Genomic DNA, 15905 nt, shown 5'->3' on the forward strand with positions numbered 1-15905 from the left:
CAAGGTCAGTAAAAGGGATATACAGAGATGTGTAAGCATTATTTTGTTGGAGTTGAGGGCTTGTATAACAATCCTCAGCTTCATGCTAGTGACATAGTATTAACTATAATAATGAGATTAGTCCTATGGTTCTCAAGGTAAGGGTAGGGTTGGAAAGGTGATTAAATGGACGAAGGTCATGACAGAAGCATGGAGAATTCTGGGCAGAGCTCACTCCTGCTATTAGAGGTATGAGGGCTACTTACGCAGAGCAGAGTAACTAGGATATTCTCTTGGTTCCTTAAAAAAAAAAAAAAACACCACAAAATAAAACAAAACGCCAACTTAAATCAATAGAACAGATACAGATTTCTCAAATTCTGGGGTAAATAAAAATGTGCTAAGAATAATTTCAAAACTTTTATCAATTTTCTTCTCTACATGTGAAATGTTAGATTTTAATCCCACACCAAAAAAGAAAGTTAAAGTTTGTTTTGTCTTGAAAAGAAATTAAGAATTGCAATGGTTCTTTGAGGCACTTAATGATCTCTTATCATTCTTTGCTCCACAGATGGAAACTTCCTATGTCTAGTTGGTGCTCAGTAAAAACTAAAAAAGGCAATCTCTCACAAAATGTTCTCTGCTCCCAATGTAAATCATCTCATGTGTTCTTCAAAGAATAACACAAGTTCCAAAACTTTCTTGAAGTCCCCCCCCCCAATCCTTTCTTTTAAAATACAATTATGTCATTATAATCAGTGGAATTTATCACTTTGTTACTCCAAAAATTTTTAATTTTGGTATTCTTTTGTGTGAGTGGAAGTCATGATTCATAATGACTTAAGCTGCAATAGATATTGAGCATTTGCTATGCTCCCATCAACAAACTAGAAACTGTGCTACTTTACCTCAATTAATCCTCACACATGTGAGATATTATCCCCAATTCACAGGCATGGAAACCGAAGATTGCCTACATTTAGTTACTCGATTAAGGCTGAAGAAAGTTGCAGAGTTGGAATTTGAAGCCAAGTTACTTTGAATCTAAATCTTGGCTCTTTATCAAGAAGAAATATTGCCTTAAACTTTTTACATTTAACCTAAACTGGGTACAACAAAGTAACTCATTTAGTTGACTGGTTGATTAACTGATTAAGTCAATCTCTCATTGGAAGTCAATGTGAATAATTAAAAAGCCCAAAGTGGGAATCAAATGGTTGTGTGATTTTGTACAAATAACTACCTTTCTGGATCTTAATTGAATAAAAAGAACTGGATCCACAAATGTTTACAATCTGCTTCAAACCTCAAAAATCCTCAAATAGTTAAAAAAGAACATAACTAGTAACACCAACTGGTAAGCCACATAAAGTCCTGGATGCTATCCATGCCTTCATTCACTCCTTGAATACCAAGTCCCTATAGTGCACCAAGCTATGTGCTGATTTCCAGGCCTGCTGAGATGCACAGGCAAGATACAGTCCCTGACCTCAGGATAATTAGTGGACTGAGACAGTTATATAAACTGATGAATATTATGAGCTAGTTCAATTTTCCATTCCCAAGAGAGAGCATTGTTTTCTCATTTGCTTAGACTGTGTAATGGTAGTTTATCTCATTTACACTGTAATCCATTAGTCAGCCCATGTAATAGTTAATAAATTGAGTGCCCAACCCCAGATAACTCTTTAATGGCAAAGTAGAACTTGAGATCAGATCTATTTCCATAATTAGTTAAGTCTTAAGTAATTTCACTGATCTTCATTTTAGTGCATTTTATGACTTATTCCTAAGCCTGATTTTTCTCTCATTATTATTCTCCATTTCTTTTCTCTCTTTTTAAATATTAGCTTCAAGATTACAAGAGAATTTTATATTGATACTCCATTTGATTTTCTCAGCAATTATGGGATTAGTCAAAATAACTAATACTGTATCACCACACTCCCTGAAAGAGAAAACTGAAATTAAACTAATTTAAATCAGCTTACACTTAGCAGAGACTTAAATCCTTATGTGCTTTTCCTCTATGTCACATGATAAACATACATGTTCTAATAGGATCTCTACAATGTTTAGACTATACGATGGCCAGAGGGAAGGGGGCGGGGGCTGGGGAGAGGTGGGGGAAATGGGAGCATCTGTAATAGTGTCAACAAGAAAAGTAGTAAAGTTTGGCCCAGCCGGCATGGCTCAGTGGTTGAGCATCGATTTATGAACCAGGAGGTTATGGTTTGATTCCTGGTCAGGCATATGCCTGGGCTTCGGACTGGATCCCCATTGTGGAGTGTGCAGGAGGCTGTCATTCAATGATTCTCTCCCATCATTGATGTTTTCATCTCTTTCTCCCTCTCCCTTCCTCTCTGAAATAATATATATATATATATATATATATATATATATATATATATATATAAAAGAAAAGTTTTAAAAAAGAAATATTAAAAACATTCAAGCACAATCTTGAAATAAATCAAAGGATAAATTACTTTTTGATGCATTTTCTTGATTACCTTCATCCATGCAAATTTATGCAGACAGCAGACTTGATCTAGTAGATATATAGGTTTACCTTATTCCCTGAAAAAATACATCATACAAGTTCAGCATCTTCATATATGAGTGAATCTTAAATCAGAAGTTCAGTCTGTGATAAAAGTAACATTATTTTGGGATGTTCTTCATTAGTGTTTGGTCAATGTGTTTAAAGTTCTCCAGAGGCAGGGAGAAACTGAAGGAAAAAAATGCTATTTTCTTTGGAATCAGCTAACAAGAGGTCTAACCCTGAATCTGCTGCTCATTTTTCTTAAGTAAATCACTTCACCTGTTTGAATCTTGATATGTTCATGTATAAAAGGGAGATAATAAAAAGGCAGCTCAATAACACCCTCTCTAAATACTGCTGCTATGTAAGAAAATAAGGACTTCCCTAAAATGCCTTATACTTGGTCAAGGGTGTCCATCATAATCACACTCATTATCACTATTATTTGTAGTTGTTTACCTTTGACATTGCTTCTTGTTCTTAGAACTATCACAAGGTCATTATGGGGGAAGGTCATTACGGCTACTAGACCACTATTTAAAAATTAGATGAATAAATGAATGACTAAAGGATCTCTGGTTCTTAGGCTGCCAAATGGAGTTAAGTGGGTCTTGAAAGATTAAGGAATAAAAACCAGAAGGAAGTTATATAGTCATGGAACTCTCAGGGGACAATACCCTAAGAGAGTTACAAAACTCTCTATCTCACTTAACTGGAGAACAAGTGATTAATGTGTCTATGGGGATTCAGCTTTGATTGTTGAGGGATATCATGGGTTCTTTTGCACTATTTGCAACTTTCTCTTTAATAATGAACAAAGCAAGCCACAGCATGACCTCCAGGGCTGCAATCTATATATATATAAAAGCCAAGCGACCAAACAACCAGAACGACCAGAAAGAACAGTCACTATGACATGCACTGCAGCTGGCCAACTGGCCTGATCGGGGATGGGGCCAGCTGGCCAACCTCCCACACCCCCCCCCTGCAGGCCTGGTCCCCAATAGGCCCCCAACCCTGATTGGGGGCGGCCCCCCACTGGCCAGCCCTGACCCTGATAGGTCTCCCCTGATCAGGGGCAGAGCCAGCCGGCCAACCTCTCTAAACCCCTCCCTCCCAGCTGGCTGGATCCAACTGGGAAGGGCCGGCCAGACCCCACCAGTGCACGAATTCGTGCACCGGGCCTCTAGTTTGACATAAATATTGGAGGATGGAGATGAGGGCTATGCCATTTAACAAGACAATTGGAGTCCAGGAATTAGTGCTTCACTTAATTTATTGTAAATATTTGTACCACTGAGAAGAAATATCAATTTGTTCAACTCTTGATAAATCCCAAATGTGTTTAAGCCATAATGATGAGCCCTGAGAATACACACATACACACACACACACACACACACACACACACACACACACACAAACGAAACCCAGAATTTTTGTATTCAGGGTGCTTAAGTCTAATAGAGAGGACAGACACTAAACAACTAAACACTGAGAAACACATGATTCCATGTAGAACAAAATGCCTTGTGTATGTTTATGAATAGAACTAGTGCCCCAGTGCGTGGATTCATGCACATTGAAAGGAAATTAATTAGAAGGTGGACGGTGGGGTGGGACTGGGCAAGAAAGGCCAGACATGCCCTGGAACCAATCTCCCATGGTCTCTCCCTGGCTGGCTGCACCTGAATTAGAGGGGTAGATGTTGTAGTAGATTGCAGATAAGTATGAAATTTAACATCCTATATACTCACTATTTTCATTTGTTTCTAACCCAAATTCCTTCCACTCTTTATTTCTTCTATACGTTCCCCCAATTTTTCACACAATATTTCTCTTCTAGGTAGTGGCCAGTCCAGCTATTCCAAGTAAGAATTCGTTTATTTCCTGAGTCATGTTTCAGGGTGGTAGTGAAAGAAGTAATGAGAAACTATCCAATAGTTTCTGGATATATTTCTGGATTTTCTTGTATATCAAATATGGAGCATTAGAGAAAGAAGGAACATTGATGACTTCTGGTGTAGTGATGTAAGCCATGGTGTAGAAGAAATAAAAGTATGGGAAAGAACAAGAGAGAACATTGCTGGTTAGTCATGAGGAGTTTGAGATTCCTTTTGGCCTTCCAAGTAGAAAGGTTGCATAAACAATTGGACTCACTGCATCAGATTATATTAACTAATTCTCTGAGATGAGTGTGATTGGTAGGCTTAATCTTCTACAGACCACTTGTCCTCAGTTACTTCTGTGAAATAAAAATAATAATGGTAATAATCACCAAACAATAATATTAGTAATGATAGCTCATAATTACTAAGTTTTAATATGAGCTAGGCATTAGGTTGTAAGAATTATGTCAGGTAACCTCTACAAGCCTTATCAAAAACATTACTGTTATGATTGACACTTTATAGGTGGGAATTCTAATACTAAGAGATTTTAGTAATTTCCCTAGTGTTGCATCACCTGAAAATGATAAAAAAATATTTAAAACTGGGAAGTCTGATGGCAAGAAGCCACAGCCTAAGCTACATAATAAACTACCCTCCTGATTAAATAAAGTAATTATACAATAGCAAGCACTCAATAGGTCAAAGTGTTGACTAGTATTTTGTCTAAGTACTGCCTTTGTGCATTCATACTTTGTGCTAGTCTACAGCCAAATATTTCTTTTCAGTATCAGAATTTATTTCCGTCTTTGCAGGTTTTTTCCCAGCATCCCTACTGATATGAAGGCTCAAAATTCTCTTAGAGAACAAGATTTTTTAATTCCTAAGAAGATATAGCATCTCTCCAGTATGCTCTGCAAAGCTCAAACCTCTGGATTGGTGTCCTTTATCCTCTGTGCACTTATGTGCTCATCAAATTTTGAAAGGAAGTTCCTGAACAACAACAATGAGAAAGGTTAAGAACCACAGCTTGGGTGATTATGGCTAAAGCCTGGCTGCTCTATTTATGATAATCTGGGATTTATGCCTTCCTCCCTAGGTTGTATTTAATGCCAGGTACCACCTAGATTCTCTTTCTGTCAAAGCTCTGTGGGACACTGGCATCATTTTATAAGCCCTAAAAATAATTCTGTGATATCAAAAACTTTTTAAAGTTTGGAAACAATGTTTAAGACATCCTAGAGTCAAATGCCCATTAGCCGATTAAAGATGCTGAGAAGTATTGCAGTAGAGAAAGCTGTTTAACTGTAAATTGCTCAAGGAAACGCTTTTTCCTATGTAAACCTATTAAATCCCCACAGCATTAGTGTTTGGGGAAAAGAATTTCCTAGTAGACAGAAGTTTGTAATCCATGAAATTCCAAATTCCAAGTTTGTACCTCCTCCCCCTCTCCTCCCCAAGAGCAATGCCTTTCAGAGTTACACAGTTCATGCCAACTTTCAGGGGATCATTTATAATTTTCTCAATTTCATGATTCTTTCTTTTAGCTTGAGCAGTCTATGAGAACACTTTGTCATGCTTACCTTCCAAATACCTTCAAAATGTCTGAAATGCATCAGTTATTAGTAAATACTTTGTGAATAAATGAATAACTCAGAACCTATTGTTTGTTTCATTAGTGGAGAATAGAGTAACCAACCATTCCCATTTACCCAGGACTGAGAGATTTCCTGGTACTGTACTTGGTACTTTTGGTGCTAAATTCAGAAAGTCCCAGGCAAATTGGGGCAAGGTATTCATGCTAGGTGATTCTTTTTTGTTGATTTTTTGGTTTTAGTTATTTTTTTATTGTTGTTAATCCTCACTGGAGGATATTTTTCCATTGATTTTTTTAGAGAAAGTGGAAGGGAGGGGGAGAAACAGAGAGGGATACATTGATATGAGAGAGACACACTGTTTGGTTGCCTTCTGCAGGGCTGGGGATGGAGCCTGCAACAGAGGTGCATGTCCTTGACCAGAATTGAACCCTGGACCCTTCAATTTGTAGGCCGACACTCTATCCACTGAGCCAAACTGGCTAGGGCATTTTTAGTTATCTTATATGTGCACTCTCTCTGTGTTGGGAACTGAGTTAAACACTGGTGATGAATTATTTTGTTTTAATCCTCATAACAATGCCAGGAAATAGGTACTTTTTGTCTCCATTTCAATGATGAGGAAATTAAGACAAAGGTTCCATGCTTTGCCCAAGAAGACACAGCCTTAACCCCTATCTGGCTCTAGAGCCTACGCCCTTAACCACTTGTTTTGTGCCTTCCAAAATGAATTCTGCAGGGACAGCAAAGAGAATAGGGTCATGAGATTCATCTTTGAAAATAAGCACTCAGTAATTCATGTGGAAAATAATGTGGGCAAGCATAATCCACTCCCTGCTGAGTGAGAGAGAGCCAGAGAGAGAAAGAAACCTGGAAAGCCATAATCTTAACATTAATCCAAGAGGTGAGTGACTTTGAATATGAGCTTTTAATATGTTATAAACAGACCAAGCAAGCTGAGAGCTACTTTCAGCTGAGTTATGAAATGCAATCACATGGACAGGTGGCCTACATTTTAGTTTCATACTTGGTGAGGAGGTGTTTTTTTTTAATCTAAGTGAGAATGCCACTCCACCAACCATGTTTGGGAAAGGAAGCTGGAGTCCTAGAGATGCTGGGTAGAAGAACTATCTGATGTTGTGAAGTGGGAGATAGAAAACCTGGGTTTAGCCTCTGCGCTGCCACTCTTTAGCAATATGACTTGGAAAGAGCTATGTAAGGTTTTTGTGCCTCAGTTTCCTCACCTGAGAAATAGGAGGTGGAGGAGAGCAATCAAGATACAGTAGAAGGCATGGGAGAGCCAGAAAATAGAATAAAGTCCTGGTTCTACCACTTAGCACCTGTGTATCTGAGCCTCAGTTTCACCATCTGTAAAATAGAAAACTTAACTCATCCCTCACAGTTTTATTATGAATTTTAAAGAAATAATGTACATTATGATATAGCAAACATATCTGGCATGATAAAGGTACTCAATAATATTATAATTCCCATTCGTTGAATGTTTAATCGTTCATCCACTCAGTGAGAATCATTGAGCACCTACTATGTTCCAGGAAGTGATAGTTACCTTGGGTGAGTTGGCTCCCTTCAGCTGAAGGCAATTCCTGGAGGAAGTTCAGCTATGAGGTCCAGGCAGCTCATGGCATCCACTGCGGGAAACATTATTATTGACATACGAAATTGAAATTGAAGAAGGAAAGTGTTAAGATTAGCTAACAGGAAACCTAAAGAAAAGAGATTGCTGCAATTAACTTGATAGGCAATATATTGGCTCTCCAGTTGTGAACAGGCCAACATGTCATTCAGGTATAAAGTGATCATTATTTGAGGAGAGAATGAGTAATGTGTTTATAAAAACAAAGGGTGACTCTACCAAAAATATCCAGGGAGAAGCAAGCATGAAATGGGTTGTGGCCAGCAGCCAGGGCAGCTGTGGGGTGTGCGGTATGGTCTGCAGTGGTGGAATACGGCACACGATCTGCTGGGCCACTTCCTGGATGAAAGACCCTCAGAGGCCACTTCCCCTCCCCGAGCCTCAACTTCCTTGTCTGTAACAAGCAACAGTGGAACAAACATAGCCCTAAGATCTCTCGCATTTCTATGTACCAATAATTCCAGGTCTTTATCAGCATTGTTAGCAAGAAAAAATGATTGTAAAATGGATGACTTGGTAATGACTTCCCTTTCTGCTGGTAAGATAAATTTTGTGACAATGCTTTCCCTGCATTATTAATTTTCATACAAATTTGCTAGTTGAAATCCTTACAGATGCCTCTTATTGAGAGTTTTTTAATACTATTGTTTTAGCATTTTACATGTCACTCTATTTTTCAATTTTTTGGAGGACAGGGACTTATCACTTGTTCACTACACAGTTCTTGAAGGAGTAACTCTCATGTAGTAGATAAATCAGTTATATTTTATTACAGAGACCAACTCAGGCTAATGTAAAGAAAAAAAAAAAAACAGGAGGTAATTGAAAGGATATCAAGAGGTTCACAGAATCAAAGGGAAACTGAGCAAAAGGTAAGAATCCAGGGCATTACAGAGGGTGAAGGAGCAGAAGTCAGCAGCAAAGAAACTATCAGGATGGCCCAGCCAGAATCCAATTCTGAGACAAATGAGCTCCAAGTCCTCATGTTGTCATTGCTTCAGATTCAAATCTGGGGAAGTGAGAACTTGTTATTGGCATAGCTTATGGCTCATGCCTGCCCCTCTATGTCCCTCTACCCATTTCTCTAGAGGGTGCAGGAAAGAAAAGGCTCTCCTTGCTTGAGTTTCCATAGACTTAGATGGGCATGTGGAGTTATTCTTCCACCTACACAATAATTAGGAGATCATTCTCCAAAGAAGTCAATGTTTTGAAGAACGAAAATGGATTCTGGATACAATATCTGCTACAACTGCTGCTCAAATAACTTTTTAGGAAGATATGTGCTCACACATAAAATGCTGAACAATTTGGCTGAAGCAACAAATACTTTACCTTAACATAGGCATGTAAGCAAAATTGTTCCAAATGTTCTTCTACAGCAGATGGGATTCCACTCTTAGCTCTGGCATCTGCATGATGCCCAGACTTTCCTAGTAGAGTTTGAATCTGAAGTTTAAATTTGAAAAATCTTAATCCTGTACCAGTTGGGTACCAATTTATAGCATTTCAAACTTATTTTCCATTATTTCTTTTCATGAATATTATACTCCAGATGAACAGAACACTGTTTGCCTAGTATATCTGCATAGCTCCCTTCCTATTTCACTAAACCTATCTTTTTTTTGTCCAGACAATGTTATCTTCTTTATTTCCTCATCCTGGTATCTATTCTTTCTCTATTCTATCGTAGCATTTTATATGTATCTCAGGTTGGTTTTTATCATTTTCTACATGGAATTAAAGTTATTTATATGTAGATGCTATCTCTAGTTTATACTATAAATTTCTTAAATATAGGACCTCTGTTGAATATATCTTTTTTAAACATTTCAATTGTGATTTATATGTACATATGTATATGCATAAAACATCTAGCTTGAATTTATTAATAATTACAAAGCAAACACCAATATATAGTTTATCCACCATCCCAGTCAAGAACAGAGCAGAGGCCTCTGTACATGCCCATTCCCATACATTCTGTTTATATCAATTGCGGTTTTCTTTATTTTTAAACAACAGTAGAAAGATGGCTGAAAGACTTGGGAAACCCCCGACAAGGGTGTGTTTAATTTCATCAGTAGTCATGGAAATGCAAGTTAAGACAATATTAACGCTAATGTCTCTCCAAATTGGCGTAATTTAAAAGCCTAGTAATAACAAGTGTTGGCAGTGGGAACACTCACACACTGTTGATGGGAGTATAAATTGGTACAACCACTTTGGAAAATAGTGTCACATTATATAGTAAAGTTGAAAATATATATAACCTATGATTTAGCTGTTCCATTACTGGGCTCTTTCTACATTCTCTCTTCAAAGCCTGGATCAACTTGGACTAGAAGCTAAGTCTCCTTTCTTGAAATTCTGGGCTCTTTCTACAATTCTCTCTTCAAAGCCTGGCTCAACTTCCACCAGGGAGCTTTCCCTGCCCACAAGATTCTTTCTCATCTCTGAAGAGTTCTAATTATTATTTCTATTTTACTCCCTTGACACTGGCCACATATGCCTTGAATTGCTATCTATCTTGATGTATGTGCCCTGTTTCACTGCACTGCTTGCATGCTGCTCCTGAAGCAAGAACAGTGTCATGCAGCACCTGGTTCCTTCACAGATCTCACACCCTATCTCTCCTGCAGCTTGTACCCACTAACCACTGTATGGAACTTGGCTATCTCTGTGGGCTGCAGCATTCAAAGAGCCAACACTAACTACCAAGGCTAAAACAAATGTGCCCTGGTCCATTTGTGTTCCATAGAGTATGGGAAAAATTGCTGCTGACAGAGTTATTGAACACTGAGTCATTAATCTCCAAGTACATTACATCAGTCACCATATATGCAGGAGGATTTACTTTGTTGAAGAAAGAATTACATCTTATAGTCTTATATTTGTATTCCCCAGAGCGCCTTTCCACACAGCAGGAACTTATCATGAAAGAGTATCTGTGAATGATTCATACATCAAATAAGTCCTCTTTGAAATTTACTATAATATAAGGCTACTTTTCTCAGAGAATTGGGCAAAGAAGGCAAGACTGGCTCCTCTTGTTAACAGTAGGTAGTCAAGTTAACATCTCAAAGTTTTGGTTTCCTCAACTGCAAAATTAAAGCACAAAAATCTGTCTCATGGTGAACAAATAAGGATAAAAATGTCTTTTGACACATCAAGAAATTTCTGGAATTTACAAGATGAGTAAGAATCAAGTAAGATTTGGTTGTCTGTGAGTTTAAGCAAGTTAAATTGTGGGAATCAAGGTTTTCTATTATAAAATGAGAGGGTTGGTTTAGATTATTTTTAAAAACTCTTTGAGGGCTAAAGAGTTATGATTTTGCAATGCTAGCCTCAATTGTCAAGAACTCCTAATATTTTATTTTTCCTTTTCCTATATATAATGCTAAACAAATCATCTAATGCACAAAGGGAGCCTCCTATTTGGATTAATGTGTTTTCACATTCTGTTTTCAAACATTTCAGAAAGGGGGTTCTTCTATGCTTTTACTGCATTATCTTGATCTACAGGCCTTACTCACATTGTCTCTCACTCATTAGACCATTCCTGCAGGGAGAGGGTGGTGGCGTTAATAACCAAATGGGCATTTGGCTTCCATTTGACAGATTTCCCATGTGGAAGTGAAAAAGCTCCTCACAGGAATGTGTATTCTGGCAACAAGACATCTCCTTTTGCATAGCTTCTATAAATGGATTTTTATGTAGTGACAGCTTGAAATTTGTCTGCTATGGACTGGGAGTTTAGAGGAAAGAAAGTTAAACCATGGATGAAAATAAAGGCTTGTATTTGGACAGAGTGGAGAGAGTGAGAGTCCTCAAAAGTGATAAGTACAGGGACAGATACATGAGAGCTATTCCAGTAATCTCAGCTGTATCAAATACACATTAATTAGGACAAAACTTCTTAATATACTTTATTAAATGCATCTTCACAGTTAGTCCTGTATGTTGTGTTCAAAGAGATGAAATGACTCTTTGAGGTCACATAACTGATATGAAGAATAAGGACTTTCATCCAGTTTTTATATCAGAGCTAGTACTCTTTTATACCCATTTACAGTTAACTGTTACACAGTGGGATGACTTCAACAGAAAATTGAAATATATAGGCATTAAGCCTTTCACTCTCAGAAGATCCACATACACTTTTGCCTTAATTGAAAAGGTAGAAAGAAAGAAACATGCCCAGAAACACACTTTACTATGTAATGTCACAATTACAATATACAAACTATAGACTTTAATTTCTTATAGGGACCTAATGGCTTAGTGCTGAGGAAAGTTCTTGTTTGGGCTGAAGACAGAAAGAAATTGAGGAGGAAGAAAGAAGAGGAGGAGAAGGGAATAGAGGAAGTAGAAAAGGAGGAACAGGAGAAAGAGGAAAAGGAGGCAATTCTATTAACCAATTAGGAAAAGAAACTAAGTTAAGACTAGAATGCACTCAGTGCTTGAATAGCAAATCTCCAAATTTGGGTATCTTAGCTTTGTAACTTCTGTAAGTCACTGAGAAGGACTTCTACATGAAGTGGATCCTGACCTTTCAAGGCTGTTGTATGTTTGTTGCTGGATAGGCTCCATTCTTAAAAGGGGAAGCAGGAAAATGGATGAGGCAGATCTAGGTTGTCATGGCCTGGGATCCAGGAGAAACCCCTGATCTCTTAGGAGACGGTGGCCTTATGCTGGAAAAATCTTCTCCTACAAACCAGTCTCATGTTCCAAAATTCTTTCTTTGCTCCTTTCTCTACAAGACTCATGATCAACCCTTCTTAGACAGACACTGCCCTGTGCATAATAGAATTTGATCATCTCAAAGCTAATTTTCTTGATTTACCACATCAAGATTTCTGGTTTTCACATTTAAAATATCAATTTTTTTTGTGTGTGTGTTATCTTGAAATCATGAAATATGGGATGAGTTAGACTAATTGTAGCTATAAACGCCATCAAGCAGTTGATATGTGAGAAGTTAAATTAATCTCCACCCGCTTCCCATGCACACATATTCACTCACACCCTCTAGCACATGAAATAAGACCTCCTGGTAGACTTGCATTGTGCGTCATAGTGCCTTTCCTATCTTAAGAATGCAATTTCCACAGGCTTTTTTATTCTCAGAGCATCTAATTACAGAACATCAGAAAGCAACAGGGATCCAGAGGTGAACTGATTATTGAAAAAACAGAGGCAAAGAGGGCACAGAGAGTTATTATGTGTGTTTTCAATAGATTCACCAAACTTAAGGGTGCTGAGAAAGGCAAGCATTTAATTCAGAAGACAAATATCCTCTTTTATAACTCTTGTGGGAAATTGCTTCTTTTTTTTCCAAACCTTCTCTGCAAGTTTTGGTAATGATGTTAGAAAAAGGCCAAAAGCATAGAACAGAATGCAGCTCTTTAAAGAAAGATATGTTTATTCAGGTTAAAGTTTAAACAATTTATCTGCCGAAACTGTCACATACACAAGGTAACTTATTGTTTTCTACCAAGGCTGACCCAATACTTCAATGGAAGAAGATGAAGAATATGACACGCAACTGGTGAGCGAGAGTGACCTATGAGTGGGCACAGAAGGTGGGGGGTTGGAAGGATTTAATACTGGGTCACCTGACTCTTGGTCCAGTGCTCTCTAAGACATTACAACCTTCTCTAAGACATTATTAAAAATGCTGAAACATTTTTTTCAGCATTTACTTTGCAATCCATGGTCCAAAGAAATGGAAAGCAACACACTATTCATTCCAGTTGAAAAATATTATACAGGGACAATGTGATCCTGACACCAAATTTTAATAGTGAGTGGAAATTTCTCCCCATTAAAAATAGGAAGGGGAAATTCAGTGCATTCAGCTTGTTTTCATCTTTTGCTTTAAACCATGTCAAGAAACAAATGCAAGAAGGATGTAAATGTCCCATGCTGCCATTCACCAAAAATAAAATTATCTTCCTGAGTGAGACATTTCAAAGTGCTGCTTTTACAACATCTCTTAATAGCAGAAGTAACCACTGTTTCTGATAAAGAAAAAACTGAAATCTGTCAAACCTCAAAAGTCATGAAGGCATTTAGGTCTGATATTTTAGGTACCTGCCTATTTCCTTCTCACACGTAAAGATTGGGAGTGAAGTACGTGGAGTATTTTCCAGAGAGCACTTTTCACTTCTTTGTTTCGAAGGCTGTAGATCAAGGGGTTCAGCATGGGAATCACCACCGTATAGAACACAGATGCTATTTTGTCCGTGTCCATGGACTGGCTGGAGCTGGGCTGTAAGTACATAAAGATGACTGAGCCATAGAATATGGACACTGCCGTGAGATGGGACGCACACGTAGAGAAGGCTTTCTTCCTTCCTTTAGCAGAATGTATCCTCTGAATGGTGATGTATATGAAGAGGTAAGATATGAGAATGACCAGGAAGGTGAAAAAGACATTAAAGCCAACAACGCAGAAGAGAACCAATTTGCTGATGTGTGTGTTGGAGCATGAAAGAGCTAGGAGTGGGGGAATGTCACAGAAAAAGTGATTAATTTCATTAGAACCACAGAAGGAGAGTCTGAAGGTATTTGCCGTCTGAATGGAAGCATTGAGGAAGCCACAGACATAGGAGCCGATTGTCAGGAGGGCACACACACCTGTGGTCATGGTGCTGGTATAATGAAGAGGCCTGCAGATTGCTGCATGGCGGTCATAGGCCATGGAGGCCAGGAGGTAAGCCTCAACAGTGGCAAAACTCACAAACAAAAATAACTGAGCAGCACAGCCATTGTAGGAGATGACTTTGTTCCCTGACTGCAATGCAGCCACCACCTTCGGAGCTACAGCTGATGAGTAAACCAGGTCTACAAAGGACAGGTTGCTGAGGAAGAAGTACATTGGAGTGTGAAGGTGGGAGTCCGAGTGGATTATCACCATGATCCCCCAATTCCCAACCAGAGTGATGAGGTAGATGAACAAAAATACCAGAAGGAGGGGAACCTGAAGTTTGGGGTCATCTGTTAATCCCAAGAGAATGAATGTTGTAGCTTCTGTGCTATTCTCCATTGAGGTCAACTTGAGTTTACTCTGGCAATTAAAGAAGAGAAGCCAATGAAACTCAGATGTACAAGAGGAATTTGGGGGTGTTATTGTGAGGAAGGGGGAGAAATCCCCCCTCTGCCCTTCTTCAGTTCCTACAACTGGACTAATAATAAAATAATAACATTGATGCAAGACTGGCCTTTGGAAAATAAAACAAATTAATATGTGTGCACACAGGAGAATCACAATATGATGCTCAGATCATAAAATGAGGCTCAAAGAAATGATCAAAGTAGGTACCTTTTTGTACTTTTTAAGACAGAGACTAAATTTATGAGAAATTGACAGGTCAAAGTCAGTGCTCACTAGGGAGGAATCTAAACAAGGTTGGGCTTGGGTAGTAAAGGTTATGAAGTGTGTTTATACAGACTTTTTCAACTCTGACTCAAGGGTGTGTTTTTTTTCAGTATAATAAATGTTTTATATATTTATTTGTATATAAATAATATTATGCATAAACAACTATTACCTTTTTGTTTGTGGAGATAGATTCTCCAAGGCTTTTTTGTTTTATTTTCCAAAGGCCAGTCATATTTTAAAAATAGGAGGAGGATGGCTCAACTAGAATCTTAATAAGATTGCAAGTAATCAGAAGCCTAAACTAACCAGAATTGTTAATAATGCACATATAAGGAATGATAAATGATTAAAAAACAATGTTATTCTTTTAAGAATGCATTGTATCAACACTGACAAAATTCAGCTCATTTTCCTACCTTCTAAAAATCCATACCAACCCTTGCTGATTTGGTTCAGTGGATAGAGCATCAGCCTGTGGACTGAAGAGTCTCAGGTTTGATTCCGGTCAAGGGCAAGTACCTCGGTTGCAAGCTCAACCCCCAGCCCTTGTTGAGGCACGTGTGGGAGGCAACCAATCGATGTGTCTCTCTCACATTGATGGTTTTTTCTCTCTCTTACCTCCCTTCCGCTCTCTAAATACCAATGTAAAAATATCCTAGAGTGAGGATTAAAAAAACAAAAACAAAAATCAATATCAGTACAATGGGACAAGTCCCAGATATAAAGCCAGAACACCTATCTTTAAAGCTCAACTGAACTTCAAAGAGCCTTAGTTAATCTGCACTCTGGATTTATTTTTTTTTTAAGTGTTGTGATCAGGTTGTCTCTCAGCTCTCAGGAATGGAGAGGTCACCTA

The 15905-nt window shown here is 38.1% G+C and overlaps 1 protein-coding gene across 1 annotated transcript; it reads right to left on the reverse strand.

Annotated features, from left to right (window-relative positions):
• Positions 1-13762: 13762 nt before the first annotated feature.
• Positions 13763-14713, reverse strand: LOC307110047 (olfactory receptor 5B21-like; the record flags this gene model as incomplete). Its single annotated transcript, XM_079789092.1, has 1 exon — positions 13763-14713. The coding sequence occupies one exon, from the start codon at positions 14711-14713 to the stop codon at positions 13763-13765; it is 951 nt and encodes a 316-aa protein (XP_079645218.1).
• Positions 14714-15905: the final 1192 nt, after the last annotated feature.

The sequence above is a fragment of the Cnephaeus nilssonii genome (assembly GCF_951640355.1).
Source record: "Cnephaeus nilssonii genome assembly, chromosome: 13".
Lineage (NCBI taxonomy): Eukaryota > Metazoa > Chordata > Mammalia > Chiroptera > Vespertilionidae > Cnephaeus > Cnephaeus nilssonii.